Source organism: Schistocerca piceifrons, chromosome 1 (genome assembly GCF_021461385.2).
Source record: "Schistocerca piceifrons isolate TAMUIC-IGC-003096 chromosome 1, iqSchPice1.1, whole genome shotgun sequence".
Classification (NCBI taxonomy): domain Eukaryota; kingdom Metazoa; phylum Arthropoda; class Insecta; order Orthoptera; family Acrididae; genus Schistocerca; species Schistocerca piceifrons.
The window spans coordinates 1,113,589,436-1,113,610,167 of NC_060138.1; the positions used below are offsets into that span (position 1 = coordinate 1,113,589,436).

The 20,732-nt window shown below is 44.0% G+C and overlaps 1 protein-coding gene across 1 annotated transcript in view; it reads right to left on the reverse strand.

The window, feature by feature from the left end:
• The window catches only part of LOC124778105, a 107,751-nt gene that overhangs the window by 48,164 nt on the left and 38,855 nt on the right, over positions 1-20,732 (reverse strand). The window contains exon 3 of the mRNA XM_047253621.1: positions 11,320-11,603. Within this exon, the coding sequence (XP_047109577.1) occupies positions 11,320-11,603 (284 nt within the window). The remainder of the gene's footprint in view (positions 1-11,319; positions 11,604-20,732) is intronic.

Genomic DNA, 20,732 nt, shown 5'->3' on the forward strand with positions numbered 1-20,732 from the left:
AACAACACTGAACCGAGTGCATTCCGCATCAGGGTCGCTCGCTTATATCGACAGTAGCCATTCAAAGAGAACGTCTCTTATATACAGATACCATCATCATATATAAGAGACATTCACTTTGAATGGCTACTGTCGATATAAGCGAGCGACCCTGATGCGTAATGCACTCGGTTCATATAAGGCTCACCGGCCATTTGACCATCATCTTCTGTGCGGGCGCAAATAGTGCCCGAACTCTTGCGGGAACAGCAACACGCCGCCCGTAATGAGTATAATGGGCAGGGGCACTACGAATATTGTGCGGGACAATAAGTTGGGAATGTGGGTCTCACGGGAGACGTGCCAGAGATAAGTTCCTGCAGTCGCACTATTGTCTGTGTCCTCGGTGGCTCAAATGGATAGAGTGTCTGCCATGTAAGCAGGCGATCCCGGGGTCGAGTACCGGTCGGGGCACACATTTTGAACTGTCCTCGTTGACGTATATCAACGAATGTATGCAACTACGTGTATTCATTTCATTGTAATTGAATGTCTTTTGCCTAGGGGCAAGAAAAGTACCAGCGTGCGCGGCGCACGCATGTAGTCTCGTCTGGTCGGGGGAACTGTGTGTAGTTCGGGGTCCGCTGCTGCCACGGGCGTGTTGACATCCTTGTGGACCGAACATCGCATGAAGTCCGCAGCCTGGATTGGAGTCTGTGTTGTTGGAACCGCGGCGCAGTCAGACAGTGGCCCACTTAACCATTCGGAGGAAGCATGCTTGGCTTGGGAAGCTGTCTCGGCTCACATCAGTGGATTTTATGGTGGGCGTTCAATTACGGCTATGGACAATAATTTGGAATTTGATGAACTAGTGTCGTGGCCCCTGGGATCCTGGTTACCCTTCTAGGTTGCGAGTGATTTTCCTGCATCTGGCCTGATATACTGCGGGGCGTTATTCGCTCGTTTGTGTCTTCACTGGTCTATCTCCAACCGTTTGCACCACTTTTCGCTACTCTCATTGACGTTGAAATACAAAAACGTCGCTACAGAATACTACACGCTCTATGCCGACATCTCTCCGAGACACTATCGTGGCCTCTGTCACTGCATAGAAACTCTCATGGTAGTCCATGAGCTTGTTTCCGATACACCACAACCCATTTACTGTAACCCTCCCAACCTCACATTGACGATGCGACACAGAAATTGCGTAGCGATTGAGAACTGCAGGTTCCATGATGACCTCCCATGAGAGACTAACGTAGCTACGGTAACGGCATTTAACCTCTCCTTGGAGTCCAGCAGCTTATTTCCGATGCTCAACAACCAATTTACTCTAAGTGTCCCACAATGACACTGAAGATGCAACAAAGCAATTGCTTCACGATTGAATACTATAGGCTCCGTGCCGAGTTCCCTCCGAGTGACTAACATTGTTACGGTCACCGTATGGAACCTCTACCGGTAGTTCATTAGCTTGTTTCCGATGCACCGCAACACTTTTACTGTAACCCTCGCACCCTCTCATTGACGATGTGACACAGAAATTGCGCTACAACCTGGAAGCGCGCGACCGCTACGATCGCAGGTTCGAATCCTGCCTCGGGCATGGATGTGTGTGACGTCCTTAGGTTAATTAGGTTTAAATAGTTCTAAGTTCTAGGGGACTGATGACCTCAGAAGTTAAGTCCCATAGTGCTCAGAGCCATTTTTGACAGAAATTGCGGCACTATTGAATATTACAGGCTCCATGCCGTTTTCTCACCGAGAGACTAACGTGTCTACAGTCACCGCACTGAACGTCTGACTCGAGTCCATTAGCTGGTTTCCGATTTACCATGGTACTTTTACAGTAACCCTCGTTCCCTCATATTGACGACGCAACACAGAAAGTGCGTCACGATTGGCTTGCTAGTGTCTGTACAATCTCGACGTTTTATATTGTCCAGGGAGCTGCGTGCTCGAGTGATTGCTCTAAAACCTTCTTGGCGTCTGCTTCTTGTGCTCGCCAGCCTTACGCCAGTTGTTGGTGCACGTATTTACTTGTTTTAGTAGTATCAGAATTGATGCAGCTCGTGTGTTGCGGTGAAGCTAATGGTTACTTCGTAATTATTATTGTACTGAGTTCCAGAGGGAGCCCGGAAGCAGGCCTCACTGTATTGTTCTGTGTGCCTCTGAGTGGAAATAAGTTCACGAGTACTTAAAAAAAGTGGAGAGGGGATGTAAACAAGTGGCACCTCGAATTTCTGTTAAATCCGAGACACCTCGTGTCTCTGACAGCTGGCCAGTTAATTCCATGTTTGCTCTTTAATGTAGGTTGTTTACAGTTCTGCTGCGTTTCAGACTGTTTACTCCTTCCTACTATCATGCTGTGTGTTTGCCAGTTCTCCTTCGCTGCCCAAGTGGACGTGAGCTGATGTATTCAGGCTGTGTACTACTGGCTCTGCACAGCCCTTAACTGTTTAAATTCCTCAGTTCATTTAGCGGCATCAAAGTAGTTCTGTGTTAATTTCATTGCTGTGCTGGCAAGTAATCTCTTCCTATGACATCTATTAGTGCTCGCAGTCAATTTCATAACTTTCTTAATAATGTCAATAAGTGGTACAAATCTTAATTGTTAACGAGCGTTGACGCCAAATCCTTTTGCTATCTGTGAAAACTTTTGGAAACGCCATCGAAAGGGAGGTGCATAATATTTAAATTTAAAATCATTTTCGCTCTCATTGTGGGCCTCACATATAACTAAGTTCAGTACTCCGTGTATCTTCAATATTTTGAGAGGTCTCACTTATTACAAACGCTTGACTGGTCATGGATCAGGAATTTAATTGCGTTAAAAGAAATGTAGCCTGTCCGCCGGCAACAGCTTATAAGGATTAACATAATATAAAGTCTATGGTGGCCTTCTTAAATTATGCTGAACTATTCTGTAACAACCTGATTCGACCTAGGCAGATAACTTACTTTGTTCAAAATCATTATTATCGTTGCTGTAGCTTGACCTGAAGTTCTTGGTCCTAGATTCCTAATGTTGTTCTGATTCATTTTAGTATTTTTATTTTTGGTGCCTAAGTACTTGCACAATTCAATTGTCACGTGAAAAAAGTACTGCAGTCAGAGATGTACAAAATAGAGTTAAACACAGTAAACCGGTAGCCCATTAGTTAGCACACTGGACTCCCATTCGGGTGGACAATATCCATCCTGATTTAGATTTTCCGTGATTTCCCTAAATCGCTTTATGCAAATGCTTGGATGGTTCCTTCGAAAGGGTATGGCGGAATTCCTTCTCCATACTTCCCTAACCCGAGCTTGTACTCCATCTCTGATGACCTCGTTGTCGATGGGATGTTAAACACTAATCTCCCCCTCCTCCATTAAGCACGTTAAGGAGTGCGACTTGTAATGTGAGACGGCACTCTACTAGATGCTTGTTTATGGTAGGAAAGCTGTTACATAAATCGTTTTATATGCTACAAGGAGTCCAGTGACTGAAGCTCTTCTAGTATGTCAAGGGAGCCCTTCCAGCAGAAACAAGCAACACATTGAAGGTTTTCCACTAAAAGGAAGTTATTATGCTGACACGAAATATTTAGACGCCACAATTAACTGTCTAGTGATGTATAAGTTGTTTAAGGAGAAACATCCCCAGATAAACGTCACATAATGCAACATATGTCAAGGAAAATGTCAATTTGCATTTGCTCAAATAGACTATCGCTCCACAGGTGAAGAGCTGGAGGTGGTAATGGCAAGCCCCCGCCTTGACGGTGTGACAAAGCTATGTGCCGCTGGAGAGCTAATGGTTCACGAGGACAATGCTCAAAACTTTTATGTGGAAACTACAGGTGAAGCTAAAAGGGCGCATGAGGCCCATGTACTTGATATTAGTTTTGACTATACACAAAATCTCCAAATTCGACAGATTCCTGTCCAGGATACATTCTACCTGCAACAGTTGACAGCTGATTTATTAAGTATCCATAACATTAAAAAAATGCACTTAGCTATATACACTGAAGAGTCAAAGAAACTGGTATACTTGCCTAATGTCGTGTAAGGCCCCCGTGAGCACGTAGAAGTGCTGCAACACGACGTGGCATGGACTCAATAATGTCTGAAGTAGTTCTGGAGGGAACTGACATTATAGATCCCGCAGGGCTGTTCATAAATCACCAAGAGTACGAAGAGGTGGAGATGTCTTCTGGGCAGCACATTGCAAGGCATCCCAGATATACTCAATAATGGGGAGTTTTGTGGCCAGCAGAAGTGTTTAAACTCATAAGAGTGTTCCTGGAGCCACTCTGTCGCATTGTGCTGCTGAAATTTCCCCCGTCTGTCGGAATGCGCATTGGACATGAATTGATGCAGGTGATCAGACAAGACGCTTATGCACGTGTCACCAGTCAGAGTCGTATCTAGACGTATCACGGGTCCCATATCACTTCAACAGCACACGCCCACACCATTACAGAGCCTCCACTGGCTTCATGAGGTTGTCTCCACACCTGTACGCGTACACGTCCAGTTTCAAACGAGACTCGTCCGACCGGGCAACATGTTTCCAGTCATCAACGGTCCAATGTCGGTGCTGACGGGCTCAGGCGAGGTGTCGAGTGGGCCTTCGGCTCTAAAAGCCCATATCGATGATGTTTCCTTGAATGGTTTGCACGCTGACACTTGTTGATGGCTCAGCATTGAAATCTGCAGCAATTTGCGAAAGGGTTGCACTCCTGTCACGTTGAACGATTCTCTTCGGTCGCCGTTGGTCCTGTTCTTGCAGGATCTTTTACTGTCCACAGTGATGTCGGAGATTTGAAGTTTTACAGGATTCCTGATATTCACGGAACACTCGCAAAATGGTCGTACGCGAAAATCTCCACTTCGTCGGTACCTCAGAGATGCTGTGTTCCATCGCTCGTGCTCCGACTGTAACACCACGTTCAAACTCACTCAAATTTTGTTAACCTGGCATTGCAGCAGCAGTAAACAATCTAACAACTGTGTCAGATAGTTGTTGTACTATATAGCCGCGCGGGGTGGGCGTGCGTTTCAAGGCATCATGTCACGGATTGCGCAGTTCCTCCCGCCGGCGGTTCAAGTCCTCCCTCGAGTATGGGGGTGTGTATGTTATTCTTAGCATTAGTTTAAGTAGTGTGTAAGTCTGGGGACCGATGACCTCAACAGTTTGGTCCCTTAGGAATTCACACACATTTGAACATTTTGTCTTACATAGGCGTCGCCGACCGCAGCGCTGTTGCACGCTAGCCTATGGTGGCGGCAGTTCGCCGTCTGCCAAAGGAGTAAAAATTCCTAGCCGCCCTACCCAAGAGGTGCCACATTTATCGATATCGCAAGGAAATATGAAATTAAACAGTGGCCCCTGTGTGAATCACCCCTGCGTTGACTAACTAGACATAAAACTAATTTAATTACTTGAAACCCACAACAAAATAAATGACATCATATTGAATGAGAATGGATATCGTTGAAAAATTAATAACAGGGACCTACGGCATCACAAAGAGATTTATTAACTAATGTAAAGGTCAAGAGAGAACAAACATATAAATAGAAACTTCAGCTGTGTACCATTTCTTTAACACAAACTCAGGATGCTTGACAATAGACTTGGAGGACCTAAGTGGAATTTACATGTAAATCAGACTGGCTGCTGTGTGAGGAAGGATGCCAGTCTAGGCAAGCACATTCTGCTCTACCGTTCCACTGATTGGTATCTCGTGTCAAGATACAATTAAGCATGCAATGGACACTGGGAGTGACTACAGTGAGTACAAGGCTGGTATGAAAAAAGATGGTCGTGAAAAAGATTGGTAGGCTCCTGAATTTCCCGAAGCTGCACAACGTTATAGATACACCCGGTGAAATACGAGACGCTGTCGTCTGCATGAAGGCAATGCTGAAGCGTCATACTGCAGCAGATGACCCCATCTACACCGGTGATTGTCTCACATCCTCGAAAATACACACATTAAAAATAGTTTTGCATCACTCCGGTTCCCAGAACTCCTGCAGATAGACATTGTAAGTAGGCTGTGTAGGTTTTTTTATTGGTAACGCCACGTAGCGCTCTGTACGAAAATCACTGGCTGTGCTGTGTGCAGTCTATGGTTGGTTTCCATTGTTGTTGGCTATTGTAGTGTTGGGCAGCTGGATGTTAACAGCGCGTAGCGTTGCGCAGTTGGAGGTGAGCCGCCAGCAGTGGTGGATGTGGGGAAGTGAGATGGCGGATTTTTGAGAGCGGATGATCTGGACGTGTCTCATTAAGAAATAGTAAATTTATAAGACTGGATGTCATGAACTGATGTATATAATATGACTTTTTAACAATATTAAGGTAAATACATTGTTTGTTCTCTATCAAAATTTTCCTTTTGCTAACTGTGCCTATCAGTAGTTAGTGCCTTCAGTAGTTTGAATCTTTTGTTTAGCTGGCAGTAGTGGCGCTCACTGTATTGCAGTAGTTCGAGTAACGAAGATTTTTGTGAGGTAAGTAATTTGTGAAAGGTATAGTTTAATGTTAGTCAGGGCCATTCCTTTGTAGGGTTTACTAAAAGTCAGATTGCGTTGCGCTAAAAATATTGTGTCAGTTTCGTGTTGATCAGAATAAGTAAAGATAGTAATGACTGAAAACGTTCAGTTTTGCTCAGCTGTTTGAAAAGCAAATAACGTAAGAGGTTTATCAGCACAGTAATTCATAAATTTTTCTAAGGGGACGTCTCAACATTAACTGTGCATATTGTATCACAGTCCCTTTGACTGTTCAAAAAATGGATCTGAGCACTATGGGACTTAACAGCTATGGTCATCAGTCCCCTAGAACTTAGAACTACTTAAACCTAACTAACCTAAGGACATCACACAACACCCAGTCATCACGAGGCAGAGAAAATCCCTGACCCCGCCGGGAATCGAACTCGGGAACCCGGGCGCGGGAAGCGAGAACGCTACCGCACGACGACGAGCTGCGGACCCTTTGACTGTTCAGAGATGTCACTAAACCCACCTAAAGATGTAAACAACCATGCATGAGGAGTGCCTATTAGACGGAGGGGGTCCGACAGCCTATCAGTTCCAGTTATTCCACCAGGAAGGAGGCACACGGCTCGTGTTGTCTGTAGTTCAACCATGCCTAGTTGTTCAGTACCACGGTTTGATCAAGTCCGCATTTTTACTTTGTGGCAGGAATGGCTCTCGACAAGGGAAGACTCTAGACGTCTCCAAGTTAACCAAAGCGATGTTATTCGGACATGGAGGAGATACAGAGAGACAGCAACTGTTGATGACATGCCTCGTTCAGGCCGCCCAAGGGCTACTACTGCAGTGGATGACCGCTACCTAAGGGTTATGGCTCAGAGGAATCCTGACAGCAACGCCACCATGTTGAATAATGTTTTTCGTGCAGCCACAGGACGACGCGTTACGACTCAAACTGTGCGCAATAGGCCGCATGATGAGCAACTTCACTCCCGACACCCTTTGCGAGGTACATCTTTGCAGCCACGACACCTTGCAGCGCGGTACAGATGGGTCCAACAACATGCCGAATGGACCGCTCAGGATTGGCGTCACGTTCTCTTCACCGATGAGTGTCGCATATGCCTTCAACGAGACAATTGTCCGAGAAGTGTTTGGAGACAGCCGGGTCAGGCTGAACGCCTTAGACACACTGTCCAGCGAATGCAGCAAGGTGGAGGTTGACTGCTGTTTTGGGGTGGCATTATGTGGGGCCGACGTACGCTGCTGGTGGTCATGGAAGGCACCGTAACGGCTGTACAGTACGTCAATCCCATCCTCCCATAGTGCAACCATATCTGCAGCATATTGGCGAGTCATTCGTCTTCATGGACGACAATTCGCGCCCCCCTCGTGCACATCTTGTGAATGTCTTCCTTCAGGATAACGACATCGCTCGACTAAAGTGGCCAGCATGTTCTCCAGACATGAACTCTATCGAATAGACTGAAAAGGGCTGATTAAGGACGACGTGACCTACCAACCACTCTGAGGGATCTATGCGGAATCGCCGTTGAGGAGTGGGACAGTCTGGACCAACAATGGCTTGATGAACTTGCGGATAGTGTGCCACGACGAATACAGGCATGCATCAATGCAACAGAACGTGCTACTGGGTATTAGAGGTACCGGTGTGTGCAGCAATCTGGACCACCACCTCTGGGTCTCGCTGTATGGTGGTACAACATGCAATGTGTGGTTTTCATGAGCAATAAAAAGGGTGGAAATGATGTTTATGTTGATCTTCTGGACCACCACCTCTGGATCTCGCTGTATGGTGGTACAACACGCAATGTGTGGTTTTCATGAGCAATAAAAAGGGCGGAAATGATGTTTATGTTGATCTCTATTCCCATTTTCTGTACAGTTTCCGGAACTCTCGGGTACTAGGTGATGCAAAACTTTTTTTGATGTGTGTATAAAGTTTCTGCTGGGTGTCCGAACGTCTTTAGAACTAACTGTATAAACGGAAGAGCTCTAGTGACTGTACTCCACGACCGTCGAGAAGCAAGTCTCTGCGTCTCCCTTTTGCTCAAAACCTTCCAAAAAGCAGCCATTGCCCCGAAGTCCTCAAATAAACTTATCATGGCCCAGCACTGGTTACCATACCAATCATCTGTTCTCCGAAACAACAGCACACAGTGCCTGGAGGCCCTGCAGCCAAACCCCCGGGGCATTTCACAAGTCTTGTCCATAAAACGATTTAGTGGGCGCTGTTTTGGCGGGGTGTGTCGTCATCTAAGAAACGGGGCGACATCCGAAGAAATTCGTCGCCCCGTCTAACATGGTACGCTGTTCTTGTAATAAACACATTAGGCGGGAGCCAGCCTGACACCGCTTTATCTGGACCCACACACGGGATAAGGAGACCAGGCTCCGACACCACGTCCACTCGCTAATAGAGTGGTTAGGCCGGCGCGAGGATGCCCGGCGCCGCCAGTTTCTAAAGAAGTGTCATTTCGCATTCAGCTGCCACGTTTCCACCTCTTGCTTGGCCGACAGTGGAACAAGGCCAACTGCCAGAATGGCGGCCCATAAACCATTGCCCTGTCGTGCACACAGCCCACTTCGTTGACTACCAAGTAATCCTTGAACTCCCTTGCTGCTCTGAGAAAGTTCTAAAGCAGCCCCTAATGCAATGGTCACCTCCTGTGTCAAAAAATCTGTCTCTATAGCTGAGTTTAATTCTACTACTGCTACTCAAATTATGCAAGTACTGTGAGATCAATCAGTGGTTTACCCTATCCCCAATAGTCCATCAGATTAACATTAATCAGGAAAAATTTAGATACACCAAATGCAAATGAAATTGCACAATGAAAGGGGAGGTGCCTACGGGTATTACCACGGTAGCGGCCAGCCTGGAAGGCACCGCCGTCTTCCACTGTATTCTGCTCGTTTACATATCTCTGTATTTCAATACACATGCATATATCACTTTCTTTGGCGCTTAAGTGTGTATATGTCATGAAGTCAATGGAATACATTGGCCCAAAGAAATATAAACTTTCCTCTACTAGTTTCTGCAGGCTGTTCCTCCATCAGTCACTGATTTACACCAAATATTACGAGAACTGTAGAGGACACAACAAAAATCATGTTGTACCGTGAACGTTTTTGGCACTGAATGACTGTAAGCGCCCTGGGAGAATTGAACACTACTTCCCTGTCAGGGGATATGCCTTCCTCCCTTGTGACAGGGATTTCGGGAAAATAAAATGGGAACTTCGAAAGCATGACAAGTTCTAGACGATACACGAACTAGCAAAGGTCATAATAAAATGCAATATAGGTCAAAAATTTATTGTGGCAGAGATTATAATTATTGTTTATTGTTAAAGCCACAGTTGAACGCATTTATTAAGAGAAAAAACAGTTTGTAATATAGGAATTCCCGAAACGTGCTACAAGAACACTGTTTCTTGTTCGAAAGATATACTGTGACTTTAGTTCAAAGAGGTGCTAACTCAGCCACAAATTCAGTGTATAATCTGATAAGGATACCTTTGGGCCCTGACGATTTGCTCAGTTTTAGCGATTTCAGTTGTTTCTCAACGCAATTGATGTTAACATTTACACTGAAGCGCCAAAGAAACTGGTAAAGGCATGCTTATTCAAATACAGACATATGTAAAGAGGCAGAACAAGGCGATGCCTGTATAAGAGAACAAGTTGTTAGAACTGTTGCTGGTGCTGCAATGGCAAGCTGTCAAGATTTAAATGAGTTTGAACGTGATGTAGGCGGCGCATGAGCGATGGAACACAGCATCTCCGAGGTAGCGACGAAGTGGGGATTTTCCTGCGCGACCATTTCACGACTGTACCGAGAAATCTCCCGGAAAAAGTTCCGACAAGAACGGGACCATCGTTTAACGTGACAGAACTGCAGCCATTTTGAAAATTGCTGCAGATTTCAATGGTGGGCCATCAACAAGTGTCAGCGTGCGAACCATACAACGAAACATCATCGATATGGGCCTTCGGAGCCCAAGACCCACTCGTGTACCCTTGATGACTGAACGACACAAAGCTTTACGCCTCGCCTGGGTCCCTCAACACCGACATCGGACTGGTCGTACGAGTCTCGTTTGAAATTGGACGTGTACGTGTAATGCTATGGAGACAACCTCATGAATCCATGGACCCTGCATGTCAGCAGGGGACTATTAAAGCTGGTGGAGGATCTGTAATGGTTTGGGGCGTGTGCAGTTGGAGTGATATGGGACCCTTGGATACGTATAGATACGACTCGGACAGGTGGCACGTACGTAAGCACCATGTTTGATCACCTGCATCCATTCATGTCATTGTGCATTCAGAAGGACTTGGGCAATTCCAGCAGGACAATGCGACACCCTGCACATCCAAAATTGCTACACAGTGGCCCCAGGAACACTCTTATGAGTTTAAACACATCCGCTGGCCACCAAACATTTCAGACGTGAGCATTATTGAGCATATCTGGGATGGCTTGCAACGTGCTGCTTAGAAGAGACCTGCATCCTCTCGTACTCTTACGGATTTATGGACAGCCCTGCAGGATACGTGGTGTCAGTTCCCTCCAGCACTGCTTTAGACATTAGCCGAGTTCATGCCATGTGTTGCGGCACTTCTGCGTGCTCGCGGGAGCCCTACACGATATTAGGCAGGTGTAACTGTTTCTTTGTCTCTTCAGTGTACTTCGCTCTAACTTTCAGAGAAGAAACTGCATGACAATGATTAATCCGAAAGAAAAGGACGGTTTAATCATGGTAGTGACAGGCAGCACGGCAAAATGATGTCAAGTGTTTCAGCGTTTGTGACACGGGACGTGTAAGTGCGAGTGTGGAGGGGTTGGGGGGAGCGGGGTGCAGCCGTGGTATAACGCGGCAGCGGCGGGGGTGCCCGCGCGTCGGCTGAGCAGCCAGCGGAGGCGCCCTGGCCCCTTTCCGCCGCCCCTGCTTCGCGGCCAGATGAGGCGTGTGTGAGGAGCGGCGGCAGCTGCCGCCTCCCACGGGGCCGCCCTGGCGTCCTGCGCTCTGTGCTCCTTCTGCCTGCATGCCTCCCTCGTCACGTGGCCGGCCGCTGTCACGGGCTGCGTACACGGGCTGCACAACAAATGCGGAAACACCGCGAGCAATGAGTGCTCGAAAACGAACGCAGGTGCCGGACAAGCCTGCAAGTGGCGCTGTTGCATTTGGCCACGAACGGCACTCTCTGCATTTTTACATTTCCCACTGTACCATTACAACATGAACCCAACAGAACTGATCTGGAGCCCTCAATACGTTACAGGTGTCTCTCGTCAGAACAGTGTTCTGTGTATACTCCGTTCTACATAGGAATATTGTATTGTGTTGTATGTTAACCGGGGACCTAGAAACGACGGAGAGGCTCCGTCCCCGCCGCAGTCGCAGTGGTCCACAACCCCACGATGACTACCGCAGTCCACTTCACCTCTCCGCCGACCCACACCGAACCCAGGGTTATTGTGCGGTTCGGTCCCCGGTGGATCCCCCAGGGAACGTCTCACACCAGACGAGTGTAACCTCTATGTTTGCGTGGTAGAGTAATGGTGGTGTACGCGTACGTGGAGAACATGTTTTAGCGTTCCCGCTTCCCACGCCCGGGTTCCCGGGTTCGATTCCCGGCGGGGTCAGGGATTTTCTCTGCCTCGTGATGACTGGGTGTTGTGTGATGTCCTTAGGGTAGTGAGGTTTAAGTAGTTCTCAGTTCTAGGGGACTGATGACCATACCTATTAAGTCCCATAGTGCTCAGAGCCATTTGAACCATTTTAGAACTTGTTTGCGCAGCAATCGCCGACATAGTGTAACTGAGGCGGAATAAGGGGAACCAGCCCGAATTCGCCGAGGCAGATGGAAAACCGCCTAAAAACCATCCACAGGCTGGCCAGTTCACCGGACCTCGACACAAATCCACCGGGCGGATTCGTGCCGGAGACCAGGCGCTCCTTCCCGCCCGGAAAGCGTGCGTTAGACCGCACGGCCAACTGGGCGGGCACATTGAAATATAGCTGATGTAAACAAACACAAACACGATATTGGTCAGAAGACGTAGCACACGTACGGTGTTTTTACGCTCTTGGAAGTAGGTCCTACTTACGTATTAGGTATATTTAACTAAGTTACGTTAAATGAAACTTTAAGAAATTCAAATGCATGAACAGCTATCAACGTTTTTCTTAATCGCGGTGTAGCTATGTAGTTCTCATTTCAAAAATCGTGTACAAATGGTTCAAATGGCTCTGAGCACTATGGGACTTAACATCTGAGGTCATCAGTCCCCTAGAACTTAGAACTACTTAAACATAACTAACCTAAGGACGTCACACACATCCATGCCCAAGGCAGGATTCGAACCTGCGACCGTAGCGGTCGCGCGTTTCCACACTGAAGCGCCTAGAACCGCAATCGTGTACAATCACAGCCTCTGTCCGCAGCTCGTGGTCTTGCGGTAGCGTTCTCGCTTCCCGCGCACGGGGTCACGGGTTCGATTCCCGGCGGGGTCAGAGATTCGCTCTGCCTCGTGATGACTTGGTGTTGTGTGTCCTTCATCACCATTTCATCATCATTGACTCGCAAGTCGCCGAAGTGGTGTCAACTAAAAAGGACTTGCAATACGGCGGCCGAACTTCCTCGCATGGGGCCTCCCTGCGAAACCCTACGATCATTTCATTTCACAGCCTCTGCACTGTTGTGCTCTGATTGTCGCACTGTTAATACGCAGTATGAAAACGGCTGAGGCTGCTTACCGTTCCGTAGTGAAACACACAGGTGGAACATGGCTAAAAAGTGCCGAGAAATAGATTTTTTCTGTTTTTCTTAAATTTACAGAAAAAAAATCGGCTTTGAAGTTTTCGTAGGGACAAACAGTGCAGACACGTTCAACGTATAGAGGAATCCGTAGCGTAATAGCTCATGGTTCGCTAGTTCTAATTACGCCCAAGTCACATTTTTTTCTCGTTTAATTTGAAATCCCTACATCTCATAATTGTAAAATTTATCATCATTTTTTATGAATAGCCGGCCGGTGTGGCCGTGCGGTTCTAGGCGCTTCAGTTTGGAACCGCGTGACCACTACGGTCGCAGGTTCGTATCCTGCCTCGGGCATGGATGTGTGTGATGTCCTTAGGTTAGTTAGGTTTATGTAGTTCTGGGTTCTAGGGGACTGATGACCTCGGATGTTGAGTCCCATAGTGCTCAGAGCCATTTGAACCATTTTTTATGAATAATGCACATATTGCACGCGAAATACCTGTTTCCAGTTCAAATATAAATTCTTAATTATCGATATTTTATGAAAGAATGTTAATAGAAGTTGCTCAAATTAGGAAAACATAACAATTTAATTTTCCAGGGTAAAAATGAAAAACCGAATACTCTTTATTTCGACTATGTCCATCTTTTTATACCACAAACGTGAATAAGTGTCATGGAAACATGAAAAATAATCATTTTCACCATATTGAGCACACGTTTCAAACGCTGCATTTTTACATTTGCCACTGTACCATTACAATATGAACCCAACAGAACTGATCTGGAGCCAATAAAACGGGTTTGGCCCCAGAAATAACTTGACTCTTAAGCTCCAGACGTAGTGAAATTGATGCACTCAGCTTTTTCACATGTCACTGCCGAACGCTGGCGGGATATAGAACGGCTCGTCGTAAAAGAAGAGGAGAAAATGTGGCACCTGGTTGGCTTCGTGATTTATGTTGTTGAGTGACTCGTTTCAGCGTAGCAGATTACAGTTCCAGAACTGAAATGTATTTCTCAGATTCGTATAAGAAAGGAGCTATGAGATTACCAGACGACTGACTGTAATTAACACCTTCGGTGACTTCAGTGTTCAACAGTACGGTGAAATGGCTGTGGCATGCTTTTGCATCACACAGCTCGCTCAGAAAAATTACCGTGTGTTTAAGTTAGGAATTTTCATCACTCTTGTTTGGAATTAGAATACTATGTCAGGTGGAGAACTAGTGCATTACATGCATTCCGCCTGGACACCTAAGAAGCGCGCGGTAGTGCTGGAGTTTCTCCGAATATTATTTCATTCTCTTTAAAAATTAAATGACATTCGAAGCTATATGTTTCTTTGCTCGTCTCTTTTTATATCTTAACTACAACTGCTCACATCATTGCAGGTTAGTTGGACCTCTGGTTGGCCAGTGTTGTCCAAATTTAGTGCGCCGGTAAAGCTATTGTCCCGCACATTATCGCTCTACTATGTGCGTATAACACAGCGTAAAACGTAGCCTTGTGATCGTACTTGACTGTGTAACACTTACTGCCCAGTAGATAGTACTGTAACGGGGAAAGCCAAATACAATACTATACTGCGCCGTTTGTTATACTGGCACAACGTGTATTACCAAATATGGTATTACGTTGCAGTAAATGTTACCCTCTGGGAGGATTTAAGTAAATTGACCGTGAGATACCTAATGGATTTGGATTATCGAACCTGAATTTAATATAACAGTAGAAGCCAGAAAGCTACAGATTGAAATTTGGAAAATTTCTTAAGTAACCAAGTTTACTTGAATAAAATAAAATACGGTCGCCAGCCTAATTAGGCACAGTAATATGAAACATTACTTTCAAAGAATCTGTATTGAATTTTGGTAAAGGAAAGCTACCATTACTTCTTTCCCAGAGAAGTGAAATGAACTCTACTATAATCAGACAAAAAAAAATGGTTCAAATGGCTCTGAGTACTATGGGACTCAACATCTTAGGTCATAAGTCCCCTAGAATTTAGAACTACTTAAAACTAACTAACCTAAGGACATCACACACACCCATGCCTGAGGCAGGATTCGAACCTGCGACCGTAGCAGCCCCGCGGTTCCGGACTGCAGCGCCAGAACCGCACGGCCACCGCGGCAGGCCAATCAGACAAGTGGTACAGTGATGCTAGCAGTTACAAATAGTATATGCAAGTTCTCATAGAAAAAGTTAACAGCTTACTTCTTCTCAATAGTCATTACTTTGTTATATATGAATTATGTGATCACCAAAAGTTATGAAAGTCAAAATTAAACCAGAAATGGACATGCACTTAGCCCTATTTCAACAGTTACTTTCCAAATAGTACAAATATGATTAAAAGTCACTTGCAATAGGGTTTTTACACTCATTATGAAGCAATCTTGTTTCTATTTTTATAAATAAAAGCACTTACTGTAACTTTATCTTTCATAGGCAAAGATTTAGGTGGGGCCCTCAAACTGTCTTTCCAATTTTTACTACACAAAGCACACAAAACTCAACATTTACTTCAACTGCAATTAATATACTCATTATTCAAGTAGGTTTATTCATTTTAAGCAACTCAAAATTGGAGACTTGTAAACTGTTCATTGCCATAGGGCAAACTAAACACACTTTCTCAGACAATTTGTAAGATGCAAATTTTAGTATTATTCTTTTATTCAAATTTCATTCACCTTGCAGGACTTTCAAAATAGTTAAAGCCAAACTATCCTCAAAATAACGTGCTTCCTTTTTACATTATCACAACCAGTATTTTTCACTGACAGAATTAAATGCAGTTAATCTTTGAAGCCCAAATACTTTGGGTTAAAACAAATGAAACATTATGGAGGCTTTCATAAATGCAATACTAACTACCTCCCTTGATTTCAATGAAACACACAGTATTTCTATATCTCTTTTTGCATTCTGAATTGTGCACATAATTAACCATTTATTTTCATTAGATTTTAACCCATAGGATACTCGGATGTCAGTATTTATGTGTTGTGGTCTTCAGTCCTGAGACTGGTTTGATGCAGCTCTCCATGCTACTCTATCCTGTGCAAGCTTCTTCATCTCACAGTACCTACTGCAACCTACATCCCTCTGAATCTGCTTAATGTATTCATCTCTATGTCTCCCTCCACGATTTTTACCCTGCACGCTGCCCTCCAATACTAAACTGGTGATCCCTTGATGCCTCAGAACATGTCCTACCAACCGATCCCTTCTTCTAGTCAAGTTGTGCCACAAACTTCTCTTCTCCCCAATCCTACGCAATACTTCCTCATTAGTTATGTGATCTACCCATCTAATCTTCAGCATTCTTCTGTAGCACCACATTTCGAAAGCTTCTATTCTCTTCTTGTCCAAACTATTTATTGTCCATGTTTCACTTCCATACATGGCTACACTCCATACAAATACTTTCAGAAACGACTTCCTGACACTTAAACCTATACTCGATGTTAACAAATTTCTCTTCTTCAGAAATGCTTTCCTTGCCATTGCCAGTCTACATTTGATATCCTCTCTACTTCGACCATCATTAGTTACTTTTCACCCCAAATAGCAAAACTCCTTTACTACTTTAAGTGTCTCATTTCCTGATCTAATTCCCTCAGCATCACCCTACTTAATTAGACTACATTCCATTATCCTTGTTTGCTTTTGTTGATGTTCATCTTATATCCTCCTTTCAAGACACTGTCCATTCCGTTCAACTGCTCTTCCAAGTCCTTTGCTGTCTCCGACAGAATTACAATGTCATCGGCGAACCTTAAAGTTTTTATTTCTTCTCCGTGGATTTTAACACCTACTCCGAATTTTTCTTTTGTTTCCTTCACCGCTTGCTCAATATAGAGATTGAATAACATCGGGGAGAGGCTACAACCCTGTCTCACTCCCTTCCCAACCACTGCTTCCCTACTATGTCCCTCGACTCTTATAACTGCCATCTGGTTTCTGTACAAATTGTAAATAGCTTTTCGCTTCTTGTATTTTACCCCTGCCACCTTCAGAATTTTATATAATTGGGAATTATGCCTAGTTGTTGACAGTGCTTGCTGAATCTTATGTGTGCAACTGTTTTTAGTACTTTAATTTTGAGGTTTTTGTATTTATATACAGCTTTCATTGCCTGGCTTGACACTAAAGAGAGCACTAAATAGAGCACTAAACAGAGCACTAAATAGAGCAAAATGTCAAAGTACTCCACCGAATAAATAAAGGACATAAAATAGATTTGCTAGAGGAACCGGAGATGTATTCACATTACAGAAAATATGAAGATAAAATATTAAAAGAAACACTTGAAAGTGAATCAGTGAGATTCTTCAAATGTTTCGATAGTATACTTAAATAAAAACAGTAAAACATAGAAATAAACACAATTGTAAGATCGATAAAAGTAATTTATGAGCCAAATTGTTAAGATAAATAACCTCTGTACAAAAGAATATCATAATCTGCGGAAGACCTATATGGTATCTCTGTGGACTACCTGTAAGAAGATCTTTGGAACTGTTTTGTTTATATAATATTTTAGATGTGTAAAGTGTACAAGAAATGGTGTGTGATGTTTAGTGTGTGTGAGACTCTGCACAAATGGACCATTAATAAACTGTAAGTACAAATTCTTCTAAATTTCGCCACTAACTTCTCCAAAAGAATCGATACCCAGCTAAAAAATCGCGTCTATTGCAGTAAAAGTCGACGAAATGAAGCAGACTGTCACACACTGACAACATCAATAGAGATGGCGTAGTACACACAAAAAGCGCTTTTGGAAAATGGAATCATTTCCGAAACGCGTCGTGCGAAAAGTAAAATAAAGAAAAATGGTGTCTGGTAACAGAAGATTTATTTATAAACAAACCTATTACATTCCGTTCGTTGTTCTTAAAGGTATTTCTTCCAATAACAGATCTAAGATTTTCTTCGATGAAATAGGGGCTGTAATTCTGTCCTCCAGAAACCCATACCATACATTTACCGACCACGGTTTTTGGTGTGCAACTTACCACAGCCAACATGAATTTTCAGATGCTCAATAATGCATGTTATGCAAATTATCATTTCCATGATTCGTGAATGCAGCCTCGTGAGTAAATAAAATCAAATTAATAAATGTGTCATCCCTCTGAATCTGAAGTTGAGCCCATTGACAGAAATGAATGCGGCGCATACAATCCGTGCCAGTTAATTCTTGGTGGACACTGATATGGTAAGGATGATATTTACGGCGATGCAGAACACGAACAACACTACTCTGGCTCATGGCAGATTTCCTTGCGATTTGACGCGAACTGACACAAGGATCTCGAACCACAGTGGCAAGAGTACCAATTTTCGTTTCCCCGTTAGTAACTCTCCTTTGTCGGATATGTTTCCGATGCATTAAAGATCCAGTTGTTCTCGATTTATCATACACATATTTAAACGTACGACGTGTAGGGTAAGTACATTGAAGATATCTTTCAGCGTATAAGTCTCTAACTCTCACTGAATTTCGTTGGCATTCTCCGTAAATGAGAAGCACATCGACCTGTTCTTCGAAGGAATTAATCATTCACATTCGCTTGGTTCCTATTAGTGTCGTATTGCGAAACCGTCGAATGCTGTTTACATGTCAATGGTACGTTAGATGGATACGCCGTATTCGCTGAATATTTACTATTTGCACGATATACGAGAGAGACCTGTCAGAGCATGTGCTTCGATAAGTGCCGAAGTGATAAGGAATACCACTCAATCCATGATAACAAGATAGCAGCACTGCATTTACATCTACATCTACATGGATACTCTGCAAGTCACATTTAAGTGCCTGGCAGAGGGTTCATCGAACCACTTTCACAATTCTCTATTATTCCAATCTCGTATAGCGCGCGGAAAGAATGAACACTTATATCTTTCCGTACGAGCTCTGATTTCTCTTATTTTATCGTGGTGATCGTTCCTCCTAATGTAGGTCGGTGTCAACAAAATATTTTCGCATTCGGAGGAGAAATTTGGTAATTGGAATTTCGTGAGAAGATTTCGTCGCAACGAGAAACGCCTTTCTTTTAACGATTGATACCAATGGTCATCACTTCGAACACCTTCTGTAAATTGACGTTCATGCACCTTTGTGACCTTCGTTGGCCTTCAAAGACCTTACTGTTACACGTCACTGGATTCGCCTCGATAGCCGCTATCAGAAAATAAGTATCAAACTATAGCATCCCATTAAAAAAAAAGTCGACCTTCATATCTCTTGCGCGACCCCGCCTAGCAACAAAAAACCGACGTCTTATTATGGCCCCCATTATCTTATGCAACATTTGTCCCAGAAACTTTTCAGCTACTATCATACTTTCGGAGTTATTCTACGTGGCAACAGTTAGTGACTCATCCTGTGCACACTTATTTTTTTAAAGTAAAGTTTCTCTTGATTAATTTTATAGACGGATGATAAAAATTCAGAAATTCAGGGTCGCCACCAGCCCAAGCCCTTCCTAAACATTTAGAGAAAAACGTAGCTGGAAAATTATTACTTTAATTACTTTAATAATTTAATTACAAGTATGAAAATTTCTTAAAGTAGCCAGATAAATAGCACTCCATGTCGTGCATGAAACAACTTGATTCTTTCAGGATTGGAAATCGGAGTAAGTGGATAAGATCAACACTACAGAACTTATCTTTCACGTAGATTATTTATTGTATCTAAGTATTTGTTACACATCCTAAATATACATAACTGGAGCCTGACTAGAAATATTTAAGTAAGAATTACCTGAGAATGTAACAGAGCACAATTTAACTACAGCAAGAAGAAACACATAAAACGGGGGTGGAATACAATGATACTACCGTCTCCTTTGCATTCATACCATAAAAATATCTCAGTGAAATTCGCATTCCGATTCTACGCATCCACTATTCTGGACAGAGGTTTAACCAATACACAAGGCTGTGCGATAATTATTTAACATACTAACTGCGTCTGCTGCTTGCAAACGGCCGAACTAGAGCACGTGGTGCATTCTGACTCAAACTGTTCTGCTGCTTTGTAGAAAGCGCACGAAAGAACAGATATTCTTGCAGAAATTGTAGCTCATTAAACAAGCAAACTGTTAAAAGAAAGCGTATTGCGGTGCCGTGGTGGACCCGAAGGGTCATTGATTACCAAACACGTGGCACAAAATCGACACACAAAGACAAAAGCAATTTCCACAAAGTATAAGATTAAAAATCATTAAAAAATAGCTTGCTTCACACGCTTCAGTTAAGCTGAAGTTCTTAAGTATTTCAACAGTTAAACATGACGAAGTCCTAACTCAACCTGCTTCCTGTCACCTGAAACCCCCCTTAAGAGCTACGATCCGTACTCACCAAGCGTTCACCGAAGAGTGCCGCTTTCTCTTTCCAGATTACCTAGCTCCCCGTGCAGCAGAAGCTACCAGCCT